General features: G+C 38.8%; 1 protein-coding gene and 1 long non-coding RNA gene across 4 annotated transcripts; one reads left to right on the top strand and one right to left on the bottom strand.

Moving 5' to 3' along the window:
• The first annotated feature begins 924 nt into the window (after window positions 1-924).
• LOC112245881 (transmembrane protein 147) lies at window positions 925-4,238 on the top strand. 2 transcript variants are annotated; one of them, XM_024414047.2, is made up of 7 exons: window positions 925-1,134; window positions 1,414-1,530; window positions 1,940-2,009; window positions 2,409-2,611; window positions 2,792-2,876; window positions 3,041-3,162; window positions 3,568-4,238. In XM_024414047.2, the coding sequence occupies exons 2-7, from the start codon at window positions 1,454-1,456 to the stop codon at window positions 3,686-3,688; spliced, it is 678 nt and encodes a 225-aa protein (XP_024269815.1). In that variant the 5' UTR covers window positions 925-1,134; window positions 1,414-1,453; the 3' UTR covers window positions 3,689-4,238. The 2 variants fall into 2 exon arrangements, with proteins under 2 accessions (XP_024269815.1, XP_024269814.1); XM_024414046.2 differs by having other exon boundaries at window positions 926-1,124.
• Window positions 4,239-7,767: 3,529 nt separating this feature from the next.
• On the bottom strand, window positions 7,768-12,913 carry LOC112245891. Of its 2 annotated transcripts, none has more exons than XR_006079764.1 (4): window positions 12,790-12,913; window positions 11,623-11,765; window positions 8,697-8,833; window positions 7,768-8,273 (listed from the first exon to the last, which is right to left on the bottom strand). It is a non-coding gene; the product is annotated as an uncharacterized LOC112245891 (long non-coding RNA). The 2 variants fall into 2 exon arrangements; XR_006079765.1 differs by lacking the exon at window positions 12,790-12,913 and adding an exon at window positions 12,000-12,353.
• Between the last annotated feature and the right edge of the window lie 3,427 nt (window positions 12,914-16,340).

Here is a 16,340-nt window from a genome sequence, read left to right as displayed (position 1 = left end):
AACATCCATTATTTTGGAATGTCATTATAGCATGGTTGTACATTTCTATATTAGACTGTAGCCTAGACTACTGCACATTGTAGATGCCTGAATGACCATGATGACCTTTAAAGGTTCAATGTAACCATTTTATAGCTCAATCAATTTCTGGGTAACAATCTAAGTACCTTACTGTGATTATTTTTGACCATTTGAATTGAAAACAAATTTTCTTAGCAGGAGCAGACCAACTCCATCCCACCAAAAAAAGAGGTTGAAATTTATTTTAAAATGTAATGTCTTTTAAAACCGCTCATACACTAAAAGGGCATTACAGTTTTCAGAGTACTATTCCAAGCTCATAGTTTGGAAATATTTTTTAAACTCACAAATCACGTTTTTGACTGCACTGGGCCTTTAACTCGACGTTTTACTACATAGTGTAGCCCTGCCGCCGCAAGAACGCTATTCCTAACGTCGTTTGTCAGTGGATAATAGCGCCAACTAGCGGCTGTCCAGGCTAGCTATAATGCTGCAAATATCCTTAAACTTATAAATTGTCATTAGTTGTATTTTTCATGCCAACGACAATGCATGAACTATTTACTCGTTGCATGAACATCAGAAATCACCGAGTTTGTAAACCTTTTCATACGAAACAATCTTGGCAGAAACTGCCGAAGTCCTGCCTTGAAATTATTACGGTTAACCATGACTCCGTTCTGTCGTTCCGTCCATTTGCTTTACAAGACCCTATTTGAGTTCCTGTCCTAATGCACAAGCAAACGAGCGGAACAATAGTTCGGGGACATCAAGGAATAGCGGAATCATTTAATGGTAGGATTTTGGTAGTTTCCGGGTCTTTACTAGTTACCACAGCCACAAAGTTTTAAACCCCGCCTATTTCTACAATTTATATTCTTAAAATCTGATTTGGAACCTTAGCAAATCCACACTGCTAACCTTATGCATAACCCTAACCTTAAATTAAGACCAAAATGCACATTTTTTTCACATTAATTTTCTACGATATAGCCAATTTCAACTTTGTGGCTGTGGTAACTACTGGAAAACTAGTTTCCGTCCTTCTACCAACGAGTTAGCAAACTAGCATTAGCATTTTAATAATCCCTCGGTCAACCTGAGTAAGTACAGGTATTTCTAAATGATTCGTGCCGATCTTCATTTAGACGTGTGTTATGTATACGCATTTAACTTATCTAACAGATTTAAATTTATAATGGCGGAATAAATAGGTTAGACCTTGCACAGAAGCAACCTTTTGAGCGTGCAGGAAGAGAGGATGCTAGCAAGTAACATTAACGTTACTGTTAGATTATCTGCTCCAATGCTTCTAAAGTAACTAACGTTAGCTAGCTAATATTGTGTCGATAATTGTTGCTAGCTAACCGCCATGTCTTCATTCATTCACAGACTCGTTGGAGGATTCGCCAGTGTTGGACTCCCTGGCAATATGACGCTATTTCATTTCGGGAATTGCTTTGCCTTGGCTTATTTTCCCTACTTTATAACCTACAAATGCAGTGGATTGTAAGTATCAGCACCTCTCATACTATATAAAATGCATTGGATTAATTTGTTAGTTTACCCCATACATTTAGCTACTGAACATATCTTTTTTAATAATCTGTTCACTAGCTAGTCACCCTTACTGGGCTCCTGAGTGGCACAGCTGTCTAATGCACTGTAACTCAGTGCAAGAGGCATCACTACAGTCCCTGGTTCGAATCCAGTGTAGGCCGTCATTGTAAATAATAATTTGATTTTAACTAATTTGCCGAGTTAAATAGAAAAAATATTGTAGAGGGTGAAATGTAATCTACATGGAAATGTCAGCAGAATGAGAGGAAGTCAGCCAATCCTGCTGCCACTCTAGGCAACCATGTGCCTGTATACTATACTGTTTTAAACTATGTCTCTCTCTTGATCCCTATTGTAGATCAGAATATAATGCATTCTGGAGATGTGTTCAAGCAGGAGCTACCTACCTATTTGTGCAGCTATGCAAGGTGAACATTGACTGTCCGAACTGTCTGTTTTCTGAAAAGCAATAAAAGTACCATCATTCTGTCAAAGGAACTGATGATCACATTGGGATGCAGACTAAAAACTGCTTGATTACTAATGTAGCCTACTAGTTATTAGTTATTACTAGTTAATATGTATCCTACTAGGGCAGCAGGTAGCCTAGCGGTTAGTAACCGAAAGGTCACTGGTTTGAATACTCGAGTCGACAAGGTGAAAAATCTGTCAATGTGCCCTTGAGTAAGGCAATTATCCCTAATTTGCTACAAGGGTGCGGTACAACTATGGCTGACCATGTAAAACAGCATGTTTCACTGCACCTATCCGGTATATGTGACAATTAAAAAAAATGTGTTACTGCATTAACAATGTCTCTGTTCCAGATGCTATTTCTGGCCACATTTTTCCCTACGTGGGAGGGAGGAGCTGGTGTGTATGACTTTGTTGGTGAGTTTATGAAGGCCACGGTGGACCTAGCAGACCTTCTGGGCCTGCATCTGGTCATGTCCAGGAACGCAGGGAAGGGAGAGTACAAGATCATGGTGGCCGCGATGGGATGGGCCACAGCAGAGCTCGTTATGTCAAGGTACATTCTCTTTCTCTATCTTTCTCTGTTTCTCTTTAAATCTCTTTGGGTGCATTCCAGATTCACATTCATTTCAGTGTAGATTATAGTCATTCACTACCCAAGCTCACTAGTGTAGTTGTCAGTATGTTTAATTGCAATGGTGTCTCTTGTATTTAATCCTCTTGCCCTGTCATCCAGGTGTATACCTCTATGGGTGGGTGCCAGAGGCATTGAGTTTGACTGGAAGTACATACAGATGAGCTTCGACTCCAACATCAGCTTGGTAAGTCCCCTTGCACTGACACTTATACTGCTTAATCAAATAGACATTTATTTGGACTTCCAGTAAATACATAGATAATGAATACTCATCAACATTACATTTCCTGTGGCAGGCTTGGAAGAAGTATAGTTTTTAAGGAAATTCGGTGTCGTGTTCTATTTCAGGTGCACTATATCGCCATGGCAGCAGTGGTGTGGATGTTCACGCGGTACGACCTCCCGAAGAGCTTCCGTCTGCCTGTGACTGTACTGCTAGGGCTGTGTGTATACAAGGCCTTCCTCATGGAGTGAGTATCACGTACCCAGGGAAGGGAACCGTGGAACTGCATACTGTAGAAATGGTCATCCTCACAGAGCTGGTTTTCAGCTCATAGTGCTCATCTGTTCTGGGAGGGAACTGAAGTTTTTCTCTACACCACTAGAGGTCATTATAAACACTGCTAGCTACAGTTGTGTAATGGTCTGGATAACCAACCCCTATTTTTCAAAAGAAACAATACAGTATTGAAATGGTACTGAAAACAATGACACCTCCAAGTTCATGTCATAATCCATTGTAATTATGATGTTAGCAACAATCAGTTTCATGGTAGCCAACAACTGACATATTGGTATAAAACAAAGCTACACAACCATAATAATTGTTCATAGACATCTACTCATTTTCTCCTCTGTCCTCTAACTTCTCTCAGGTTGTTTGTCCATGTGTTCCTGCTGGGGAGCTGGACAGCCCTCCTGGTGAAAGCGGTGCTCACTGGATCCATCTCCCTCTGTTCTCTCTTCCTCTTCGTCACACTGGTGCACAGCAACTGAGACTGGCTGGGAGCCCAAACAAAGAGGGTCTTTAACACACACACACACACACACACACACACACAGGGCCTTTCAACCAGACTGCGCCTGTATAGATTAATTTTGTATCGCTCAGAAAGATGGCAGGAATATGAGCATTCATGATTTCAGACTTGTTTTGTTATGATACTTATTTTTTTTAAATGTATGATTTATTATTGTGCTGGAATTAGTACGGTAGATTGAGTATTTATAACAAGTGGATGAAAGTGGATGACTCTTAAGCGTTGTAGTACAATTACCATACTACTTTAACATGTAAGCAGATGGTACAATACTGTTGTTACACTGTGTGTGCTCAGCTGCATTGCTGCAGGTATGAAAGAGATTAACTTTATCTCATTCGACATGATGAAATACAAATGTTGGCACACTTCTTGTCACATGACTGAAGCAGCATAATGGCTTATTTATGTTGTAAGATTACATGACATGGTAACAGTGGGTTATGCTACTCTATGGAAATTTAGTGAGGTGTGTGTGAATGGCCAATAAATGACTTCATATGCTACTTTTGATTTGTGCACAGTGTGCTTATTACACAAGATATACTATACAAAATTTAATTAAAACATCTACAAAAGGGAGGAGATGGAGGTCAAATTTGTACTCAACTTTGAGGTGTAGTTCAGGCTCCTCGTATGAGAGCTTTATGTATGGTGTGGTGTTGTAAGGAGAAGAAAATCACATTTTCACACCTGACGTGCACGCATACTGTCACTACAAACCCCATTATGTACTGTGTGACCCAATTCGGCTGGTTTCCATGGTGACTTGGTGTCTGTACAGTAGTGGGCTTGTCCTTGAATGATGAATACTCTTGTTGTGTCCAGATTCCCACACATATTGCCTTTCCAATCTGAAGGATCGGTGCTCCACACCTACCACCGGAATGCCACTTCTAATTCACTGGAGATAATAGATTGTTCCCCTTGTAGTTAGCCTTACAATGACCAGTCTAGTCTGTGGAAACCTGTTGACCAGAATAGTCTGTGTAGAAACCTATTGACCAATCTGTATTGAAACCTGTTGTCAATGGCAAGGTAGACCTATTTGTAATGGTTGCAACATTAGGTGAGACGTCTCATTGTTTGCATACCCTATAGCTGTGGGGAACAGATAGACAGTGAAAAGGTTTACAAACACTCCTTCCTTTCTTGAATTGGGTTTACTGCTTCTTGTGGGGGCCATCCATCCCATCTCAAGCCCTCCTCTGGGGGACCTCAGGAGGCTGAAGATATTTGGCTTGTCACCTAAAACTCTCACAAACATTTACAGACGCACAATTGAGAGCATCCCGTTGGGCTGTATCACCCCCTGGTACGGCAACTGCACCGTCCACAACCGCAGGGCTCTCCAGAGGGTGGTGTGGTCTGCACAACGCATCACCGGGGGCAAACTACCTGCCCTCCAGGACACCTACACCACCTGATATCACAAGTCCAAAAAGATCATCAAGGACAACAACTGCCTGTTCATCCCCGCTACCATCCAGAAGGCGAGGTCCGTACAGGTGCATCAAAGCAGGGACCGAGAGACTGAAAAATAGCTTATATTTCAAGGCCATCAGACTGTTAAACAGCCATCAATAACACAGAGAGGCTACTGCCTACATACAGACTTGAAATCATTGGCCACTCTAACAAATGGATCACTAGTCACTTTATTAATGCCACTTTAATAATGTTTACATATCTTGCATTACTCTTCCAATATGTATATTCTGTATTTTATACCATCTATTGCATCTTGCCTATGCCGCTTGGTCATTGCTCATCCATATATTTATATGTACATATTCTTATTCCATTCCTTTACTTAGTTTGTGTGTATTAGGTAGTTGTTGTGGAATTGTTAGATTACTTGTTAGATATTGCTGCACTGTCGGAACTAGAAACACAAGCATTTCGCTACACTCTAAATAACATCTGCAACCCATGTGTATGTGACCAATAAAATTTGAGTTGATTTCATTTGATTATGCCCTTGACAAAGGCCCCATTGCAATAAAGGGCTACAAGAGAGGGGGGGTACTTTCCTCTCTGACATTTGCATTGATGTATTAAACAATTGCCTCTAGGTCAGGGCTGAACTGGCAGAACCTTACTGCGGGCTATACCTGAGTCTGAAATATGCCAATGATTTAAAAGTTCAGGACATGGATGTGTTTGCTATAACTTACCCCAAATCAGGTAATTGATTAAATAGATTTCCATATCTCAGCGTGATCTGCAAGCCTTTAGGCACCTTTTTCAAATTCAAGGCTCAACAGCTTGACATGATCAAACATGACATAATTAACCAATTTTGGTGTTGTAACTGCATCTTTGGATAGGTCCACATCTATCTATTCAAAATGTATTATTAGTAGTAGTATTAGTATGAGCAATTCTTATTTTAATTGTTATGAATGATTATTATTAGTGTATTATTGTAATTGGATTATGCTGCTATCTGCTGAGTGAATTATATTTTTTTGCATCTGCTTCCCTCCCATTTTACTGACGCACATTCGTTGTTTTTGACGAAAAGTAGCATACTTTAACTCTGTAAACTGTGTTTAAGTATGGCGAATTATGAAAATTATGTCGTTTATCGCGGACTTTTGTGTCCGAAAGAAACTCACTCTTTTGAAAGTTTTAAATACGCGGAGGAAATGAAAGTTGAGGATGAAGATATTTTCACAGTAACACCCGAAGTCTGGTAAGAACATACTGTACTATAACGTTAGTAATAGACTGTATTTAAATCATTTAGGCTAAGAATTGGTTTGTCTTCATGTCATTTACAGTACCCAATTGTCATACTTGAGTAAAAGAATACCTTAATAGAAAGTTACTCAAGTAAAAGTCACCTAGTACAATACTACTTGAGTAAAAGTATTTGGTTTTAAATATACTTAAGTATCAAAAGTAAGTCTAATTGCTAAAATATACTTAAGTATCTAAAGTAAAAGTAGAAATAATTTCAAATTCATTCAAATGAAGCAAAGCAGACGGCACCATTTTATTGTTTTTAAAACGTAAGGATAGCCAGGGGCACACTCCAACACAGAAGATGTTATCTACAAAATATGCATTTGTGTTCAGTGAGTCAGCCAGACCAGAGGCAGTAGGGATGACACGTGTTCTCTTGATAAGTGCATGCATTTCACAATTTTCTTGTCCTGCTGCATTCAAAATGTAGTAAGTACTTCTGGTTGTCAGAGAAAATGTATGGAGTAAAAAGTACAATGTAGTGAAGTAAAAGTTGTCAAAAATATAAATATTAAAGGACAGATACACCAAAATACTATAAGTGTTACTTTATAAAGTATTTTTACACCAATCCAGTTTAGTCGCCCAGGCATTGCAGTTGGACATTTTCTCAAAACTTGCCTCAGTGTACTGGTACACCGTGGATATAGCCAAGTCTTCATTACTCTCTAATCTTACTACATTTGCACACACTATATATAGATTTTTCTATTGTGTTTTTGACTGTACGTTTGTTTATCCCATATGTAACTCTGTTGTTTTTGTCTTACTGCTTTGCTTTATCTTGGCCAGGTCGCAGTTGTAAATGAGACCTTGTTCTCAACTGGCCTACCTGGTTAAATAAAGGTGAAAACAAAAACATTTAATTGTGTATTTAGTCCTCATTATTATTTTTCAATTATTTTTATACATTTTTTACTCTCTGCATTGTTGGGAAGGGACCGTATGTAAGCATTTCAGTGTTAGTCTACACCTGTTGTTTATGAAGCATATGACGAATAACATTTGAATTGAAATGGTCCTAAAGTCCTACTGCCACAGGAATGACTTGTGGTTAACTGTATATTTTGTAACTTTGTTAGTATTTTTATTGAACTTGGTGCTTGTTGATTAGGTCAAAGACCGACTTCCAAATCAAAGTTTATTGGTCGCGTAATACAGATCTGCAGATGTTATCGCAGGTGCAGCGAAATGCTTATGTTTCTAGCTCCAACAGTGCAGTAATATCTAGCAATTCACACATAATCCAAAAAGTTAAAAAACAAGAATTTAATTTCTGAACTATTCTTGTGTAGTACTTATTTCAAATTTATTTTCATATAAACAACTGGTAGTTGAATACATTTAAATTAGCCATCATCTGGTAATAACAGACTTATCATAAATAGTAAAATACTGTAAGTTATATTGCACATTGTATACATCTGACAGTCACATGGTACTGTGTCTTGTTTTTTCTTACTGCTGAGGATTTGGATAAAGGGTTGTGCTCACATAGTGCTGTATAGTCAGAGGAACATAAAAAGTTTGTTGACTTGCAGGCATAGTCTTCAGATGACAGCAGTCCTAAGGTAACCATAAGAAGTTTGTTGTACAAAAACTTGAGGGTCCTCACTGCAACAATTTAATGAACATTTTCATAACAAGGTGCGGGAGACAACACTTTGCGGGTCAGCATAAACTTTCTGGCTCTGTCAGTTAGGAATCTCCTTATTGACTTCACGAACCATTTGGCATTGAACACATGGTCCGCAGAAAGCAGTCACACACCAGTCATCGCAAATGGTTCCCTGTAGAAATCAACATATTATTAGGGTGGCTAAGGTGATATCAACTTCTCACATTCCTATGTCGTAGGCCTATAATGATCAGTCCCTAAGCCCTGACTAGCGCTGGCCCTGACAGGGTGAGGATGAGACAGATAACACAAAGTGCTGATTTACTGGACACAGATTACGCATAGTCCTGGACTAAAAAGCATGGCCAAAGGAGAATTCCCATTGAAATAGCATTTTTTTTGTCCAGGATGTAGCTTAACGTTAGTCCAGGACACCGCCCGAAGTACTTTGTGATATAACTGAGTTGATGCTGGACAAAGATAATGTTGATTAGTGTGCATGAGGTAGTGGAGAAACAGGTAATGGAAATGTTCAACAATACATGAAGATGAATTTCTATACAGCTGTACAATCAGCAACATGCCATATGCATACCTCTATGTTATACCTCTCCCGAATGCTGGTTCGTAACATAAAATGTGTCCATGGAACATGAGAGAGTAGGAAACACTCTCCGTATTTCTCTGCCATCTTAATGGCCTGAATGCATGGACAGAAAAACCCACAGAGACCTGTTGGTATGAATGAACAGGCAAGTAAATGATGACTGAAACCGACTCAATTACACTCCTCTGTAAATGTACTGTATTTGGACAGTGAAGCTAAAATGTATAACTTGGCTCTATACACCAGCATTTTGGCTTAGACAACAAATTTTTCATATGAGGCGACAGTACATAATGTCACATTTTATTTTAAGGTGTTTCCATACATATCCATTTGGAAACGAATGCACTTTATGTATTTAGTCCCCCCATTTGACAGTGTCAAGTATTTTAGCATATTCACTCAGGCCCAGATTCTGACCAAAGATAAGAAAGCATAAATGGAATGTCATTCTCTTTTTATATTTATGTACTTTTCTCTGCATATTCAGACCTTGAATTTAAGTATGAGAATAGCATGCTATTCACCCACTACTCGTTTAAGGTGGAGCTTGAATACATGAAGGTGTGGCAGAGGTGTGTCTACAGATACGCTGTATTCTGACCTTGACTTAATTCTCTAATAATTACACCACCTTTACGTGCCTAGGAACCATGAATAAGTTCTAGCGCACCTACCTGTTCCATGTCTTGGAGGTCTACAGACAATTCCTTAGACCTCATGGCTTGGTTTTTGCTCTGACGTGCACTGTCAACTGTGGGACCTTATACAGACAGGTGTGTGCCTTTCCAAATCATGTCCAATCAATTGAATTTTATTAGGTGGACTCCAATGAAGTTGTAGAAACATCTCAAGGATGATCAATGGAAACAGGATGCACCTGAGCTCCATTTCGAGTCTCATAGCAAATGGTCAGAATGATTATGTAAATACTTATGTTTTAATAAATTTGCAAACATTTCTAAAAAACATGTTTTCACTTTGTCATTGTGTGGACAGTCGTGGCCAAAAGTTTTGAGAATTACACAAATTAATTTTCAGTCTGCTGCCTCAGTTTGTATGATGGCAATTTGCATATATTCCAGAATGTTATGAAGAGTGATCAGATGAATTGCAATTAATTGCAAAGTCCCTCTTTGCCATGCAAATGAACTGAATCCCCCAAAAACATTTCCACTGCATTTCAGCCCTGCCACAAAAACACCAGCTGACATCATGTCAGTGATTCTCTCATTAACACAGGTGTGAGTGTTGACGAGAACAAGGCTGGAGATCACTCTGTCATGCTAACAGACTGGAGGCGTCAAATGGAGGGTGGTGCTTGGAATCATTGTTCTTCCTCTGTCAAACATGGTTACCTGCAAGGAAACACGTGCTGTCATCATTGCTTTGCACAAAAAGGGCTTCACAGGCAAGGATATTGCTGCCAGTAAGATTGCACCTAAATCAACCATTTATCGGATCATCAAGAACTTCAAGGAGAGCGGTTCAATTGTTGTGAAGAAGGCTTCAGGGCCCCCAAGAAAGTCCAGCAAGTGCCAGGACCGTCTCCTAAAGTTGATTAAGCTTCGGGATCGGGGCACCACCAGTAAAGAGCTTGCTCAGGAATGGCAGCAGGCAGGTGTGAGTGCATCTGCACGCACAGTGAGGCAAAGACTTTTGGAGGATGGCCTGGTGTCAAGAAGGGCAGCAAAGAAGCCACTTCTCTCAGGAAAAACATCAGGGACAGACTGATATTCTGCAAAAGGTACAGGGATTGGACTGCTGAGGACTGGGGTAAAGTCATTTTCTCTGATGAATCCCCTTTCCGATTGTTTGGGGCATCCGGAAAAAAGCTTGTCCGAAGAAGACAAGGTGAGCGCTACCATCAGTCCTGTGTCATGCCAACAGTAAAGCATCCAGAGACCATTCATGTGTGGGGTTGCTTCTCAGCCAAGGGAGTTGGCTCACTCACAATTTTGCCTAAGAACACAGCCATGAATAAAGAATGGTACCAACACATCTCAACCCCATAGAAAATCTTTGGAGGGAGTTGAAAGTCTGTGTTGCCCAGCAACAGCCCCAAAACATCACTGCTCTAGAGGAGATCTGCATGGAGGAATGGGCCAAAATACCAGCAACAGTGTGTGAAAACCTTGTGAAGATTTACAGAAAACGTTTGACCTCTGTCATTGCCATCAAAGGCTATATAACAAAGTATTGAGATAAACTTTAGTTATTGACCAAATACTTATTTTCCACCATAATTTGCAAATAAATTCATTAAAAATCCTATGTGATTTTCTGGATTTTTTTCCTCTCATTTTGTCTGTCATAGTTGAAGTGTACCTATGATGAAAATTACAGGCCTCTCTCATCTTTTTAAGTGGGAGAACTTGCACAATTGGTGGCTGACTAAATACTTTTTTGACCCACTTTATTATATTCTTATTTACAATAAAAGAGACTGAAAAATGACACAAATTATTTACCATCCATTCCTATTGGGCAACCAAACCAAACTGCAAATGCATCCACCAAGTTTGTAGAGTCACAAGCATAATGTAGTCATTGTGTGCTAGGTATATGGGACCAAATAAGAAAAGTTTCACAAAATGTAATACACTATAAGTGAATTTGTCCAAATACATATGACAGCTTCAAATGGGGGTCTAGATAGGCTACATAAAGTGCTTTCATTTCTAAATGGTAAAACAGATATGTATGAAAATACCCTTATATAGGTGACATTGCGTACTGTTGCCTCATAAGTTAACATGTTTGATCTCAAATCCAAAATGCTGTAATATAAAGCCAAATTAAACGTTTTAGTTTCACTGTCAAAATAAATATGTAGTTGTACATGTTGGCTCGTATTAATCAAATAGTATGCAAACAATCAACATGTGTAGGTACCATTCTAGCCATTACTTACAGACATCTCTGTCGACACAGCAATCCATCACTCCAGAGCTCCATGTCTTTTTCTGGATCCCGGCAAACTGGCCCCCAGCTAAAGTCCTTGGTTGTCTTGTAGTGGCGTCTTGAAATACGTTGCACATATTTCCTGCAACTACCCTGCTCAATGAATATAAAGCAATACATAATTAATATAGGCCTAGATTTTACTTCTAGCTAGCTCATCATACGAATAGCTAGCTAACTACTGTGGCTAGCTAGCTACCTAGCAACAGTAGCCAGTTACTTGAGCAAATGTAAATATTATAAAATAAAATTATCTGCAAAGTAATGCATTTACATTCTTAATGTTTACTCTTTAGTAAACTTTTATTTTGCGTTTCAAAAACGTACCTAGAGGTTAACAAACAAGCCTAATCTAGCTCGAAAGTTAGTTTATGGCACGCTTTGATGTTTAGGATGTTACTAGGCAACGGTAATTCATAAATTGCATTCCACAGCCACGATCATCCCTCCATTCATTGCCATTACTATAAAAATGTGTTGAAAATTATGTGAGAGTATTTCCTCATGTACTTTACTTTGTACTTTACTTTGTCATTGTTTTAGCAACAAACAATAATCACTAGTCAAATTGACAGCTGCATGTGCAAGAAAATAAACAAAAACATTTATTATGGTTGTGCACAATATATAAAAGTTGTATAATCGTACATGCAGGTTTATTCTGCCTTTTTCTAAATTCCATGCATGACTTATTCAATTGGAATTCATCAGATACTGTATGTAATATAAATCCATCAATGTTTTTCTTCTTCTTTTATTAGGTATGCACAGACCCCCAAAACTCAAATGGATTGATTGCCTTTCAATCTCAACACAGCTGATGTTTCATCTCTCTTGCCATCTGACATAGAGCACAGGGTCCACAGAACATGTACACTGCCCAGTCATCAATTAAGCTGCCCTAGAAATACAGAGGGATGATAAAAAATATATATATTTTGCTTATTGGTGACTACTGTACTGTATAAGTACACATCAATCATACAGTCAAACCAAGCTATAAAAATTGACAATGATGTTGTTCAGCAATATCACTGTGATGATAAAAAAAAGTAGTTATTCATTAATACACAGATGTTTTGTAGGTTTGTTGCACTGTACTAGACAGCTATCTCACCGGGATGTTGTATCTCTCTCTCATTGATGTGCGCATCATCATCATAGTTGTTGGCAGCAGGGGGAGACAGAAGCATTCACCATACCTCTCAGCCATCTGACAGGCTAGGCACATTGAACAGAAGGTACCACACAAACCTGGAAGATACAAATGATTAGGAAATTGTCGACATTGTAGCTTTTAAATAAGGTTTATGTTTGCTATTATAGCCTACACTTACAGACTCTCCTGTCAATGCAACAGTCCAGAATCCTTGAGTTCCACTTTGCTGGAGTATTGGGTTGACTCATTACTGCTCTATCACACACTCCATATCCAGATTTGCAGGCTGAAATAATAAGAAATGTATAGGTATGTTGAAGAAAATTGGGACCTGCAGCAATCATTAGAACATTTAACCATGCTCTACAGTGTGACCATTTTACTCACATATACCCCTAAATATTTTGCTGTGCAACCTTGAATTGAAATTTAGGAGCACCAATGAGCCTAGAATAATCAAGGATTACGGTTTTATTACCTCAATTATGTTTTATTTTGCTCCTAAATTTCTTTAGGTGCTCCTACATATTTTCATTATTTGTATAAAAATAAAAAATATTTTTTTAAAGATAATCGTAGCCCTGTTTAAATATTCTATTTATTTTTTTTTACAAATATTGTCTGTTTGGGGTCATTTTGAACAGGGTAGGGTAGGGTTACTGAAGTGATACTGTAATCTGAAATACAGGGCATGATTATCCTATAGCTGCGCTTAATAGTAACTTTACCAATCATATCAATTAGAAAGAAAGGAGGTTTGTACGTGTGGAGCTCACTTATTTAATTATTATTAGGCCTGGCTATGTTCTCCTCTACCGCCATCTATAGGGAATCTAGCTTACTGCGTTAGGAACAAACTTCTGCAGAGGTCTGATATGTACTTCCTTCCGAGGAAAGGTTTGTTTGATTTATAATTGGCGAATTTTAAAAAAAGAATTGTTAGCTAGCTAGTTACAAACTCAATTCCAGTTGCTAACCACAGAATCATCACAAGCTGAGCTCTAACGTTAGCTTAGTACAACTACAGCATTTGTTCCTAAATTAAGGGACCTTAATTTCAACAACCACAAAACTTTACAAACAATTACCGTAAGCACTCAACAGGCTTGGACTCAACAATGCGTTTCCGTTTTACCTTTTTTTTTCTCCATTTGAAATCACTCCATTTGACAACCTCATCCAGCGAAGTTGATAGGCAACGCCAGTGTCAGTGAGTTGTTATTAGAACGGTTGCCAAAATTAAATCTAAACACTAACGTTATTGACTGATTGGCGGGAGACTGGGTGGGAGCTTGAAAAGTATTCTCTGAGATTTTAGCACATGACATGGCTATTTATTTATACATAAATGATTATGTATAAAATCCAATCAAATAAACTGTTTTGATAGTCAAAGGCAAATATTCAAGTTTTAATGTCACATGCACAAGTACAGTGAAATGCCTTTCTTGCACATTCTAAAGTTAACAGGTTGAATAATTTGCCAAAAGTAGATCAGAATATTTGCAATATAATACTGTATTGTATCGATAATCAAGACGGGTCTATATAAATTCAATGAAAGACAATTAAATTAAAAATATATTTACTTCAGTATGGAGGCTGTCTAAAGTTGAATTATATTTTTTTCTCATTTTGAAAATGCACTACCCTTAATTAGTTGAATAGACAATTTTACTGTTTTCAAATGTTTTATTGTATTTAGAATGCCACAATTTCATGTAAATGACTGGGTGCACAAACACTGCAGACGGCCAGCAGTGGTCTGCCAGTTGCTGCCTTGGATTTTCTTGGTTTTCCGTTTAGGATGTTTCTGCAAAACACTTCCCTCATTTTATACACACCATTAAACTGGGTGCCTGTCTGTGATAGTTTTAATTTTCAATGAAATATCTGAGATTATGTGGGGAAATGTATTTTATTTATTTCACCTTTATTTAACCAGGTAGGCAAGTTGAGAACAAGTTCTCATTTACAATTGCGACCTGGAAATAGGGAACAAAAACACTGTTTTATGAATGAAAACATTTGTCCATTTTAGAAACATATTGTGTAATGCCCAGTGTAAATCCTATGTACTGTTAGTGATAATAAAGTAGGCTACCTCTGCAAGGTTTGAATCAAATATACTTTTCCCATTTCTTATATCAAGTACCCACTGGGCACAGACGTCAATTCAACGTCTCAACCGCGTTGGTTCAACGTTATTTAATTGAAACAACATTGATTCAACCAGTGTGTACCCATTGGGGTACTTCACTTTTCTGAACATATTGCAGAATAGGCAAAGGTGAAGAAGTAATAGGCCTTATTATATGTTTATCAGTTAACTTACCTATTTATTTGGTTGTGTCAAAGACCCATTGCTTTTGAACAATACTTTTTGTACTTTACCTTGAGTCTCAGCAGCAACTTACATAGGCCATCATCTCTACCATTTATTATCAACCCCAGGAAGAAATCTTTTCTCCTAATTGCATAAATAAAATGTATGATAGATGGCCATACTGTTTTGTATTTATTTGTATGACATTTGGTTACATGCCCTTGCTTTATGCTAAAATACTATCTCTGTGGTGTGGCTTTTAGGTATAAATGGGCCACATGCAGACGTCATGCATTTCCTTTTTCCCATTTAATCTAAACTAAAAAAGAAATGTCCTCTCACTGTCAACTGCGTTTATTTTCAGCAAACTTAACATGTGTAAATATTTGTATGAACATAACAAGATTCAACAACTGAGACATAAACTGAACAAGTTCCACAGACATGTGACTAACAGAAATGGAATAATGTGTCCCTGAACAAAGGGGGGTCAAAAAGTAACAGTCAGTATCTGGTGTGGCCATCAGCTGCATTAAGTACTGCAGTGCATCTCCTCCTCATGGACTGCACCAGATTTGCCAATTCTTGCTGTGAGATGTTACCCCACTCTTCCACCAAGGCACCTGCAAGTTCCCGGACATTTCTGGGGGGAATGGCTCTAGCCATCACCCTCTGATCCAATAGGTACTAGTCGTGCTCAATGGGATTGAGATCCGGGCTCTTCGCTGGCCATGGCAGAATACTGACTTTCCTATCTTGCAGGAAATCACACACAGAACGTGCAGTATGGCTGGTGGCATTGTCATGCTGGAGGGTCATGTCAGGATGAGCCTGCAGAAAGGGTACATGAGGGAGGAGGATGTCTTCCCTGTAACGCACAGCATTTAGATTGACTGCAATGACAACAAACAAGTCCGATGATGCTGTGACACACCGCCCCAGACCATCACGGACCCTCCACCTCCAAATCGATCCTGCTCCAGAGTACAGGCCTTGGTGTAACGCTCATTCCTTCGATGATAAACGTGAATCCGACCATCACCCCTGGGGAGACAAAACCGTGAGTGAAGAGCACTTTTTGCCAGTCCTGTCTGGTCCAGCGACGGTGGGTTTGTGCCCATAGGCGACGTTGTTGCCGGTGATGTCTGGTGAGGACCTGCCTTACAACAGGCCTACAAGCCCT

Source organism: Oncorhynchus tshawytscha, linkage group LG23, assembly GCF_018296145.1.
Source record: "Oncorhynchus tshawytscha isolate Ot180627B linkage group LG23, Otsh_v2.0, whole genome shotgun sequence".
Taxonomy (NCBI): Eukaryota; Metazoa; Chordata; class Actinopteri; order Salmoniformes; family Salmonidae; genus Oncorhynchus; species Oncorhynchus tshawytscha.
The sequence above is the reverse complement of the archived record's forward strand: the minus strand, read 5'-3'. Positions and strand labels throughout refer to the sequence as shown.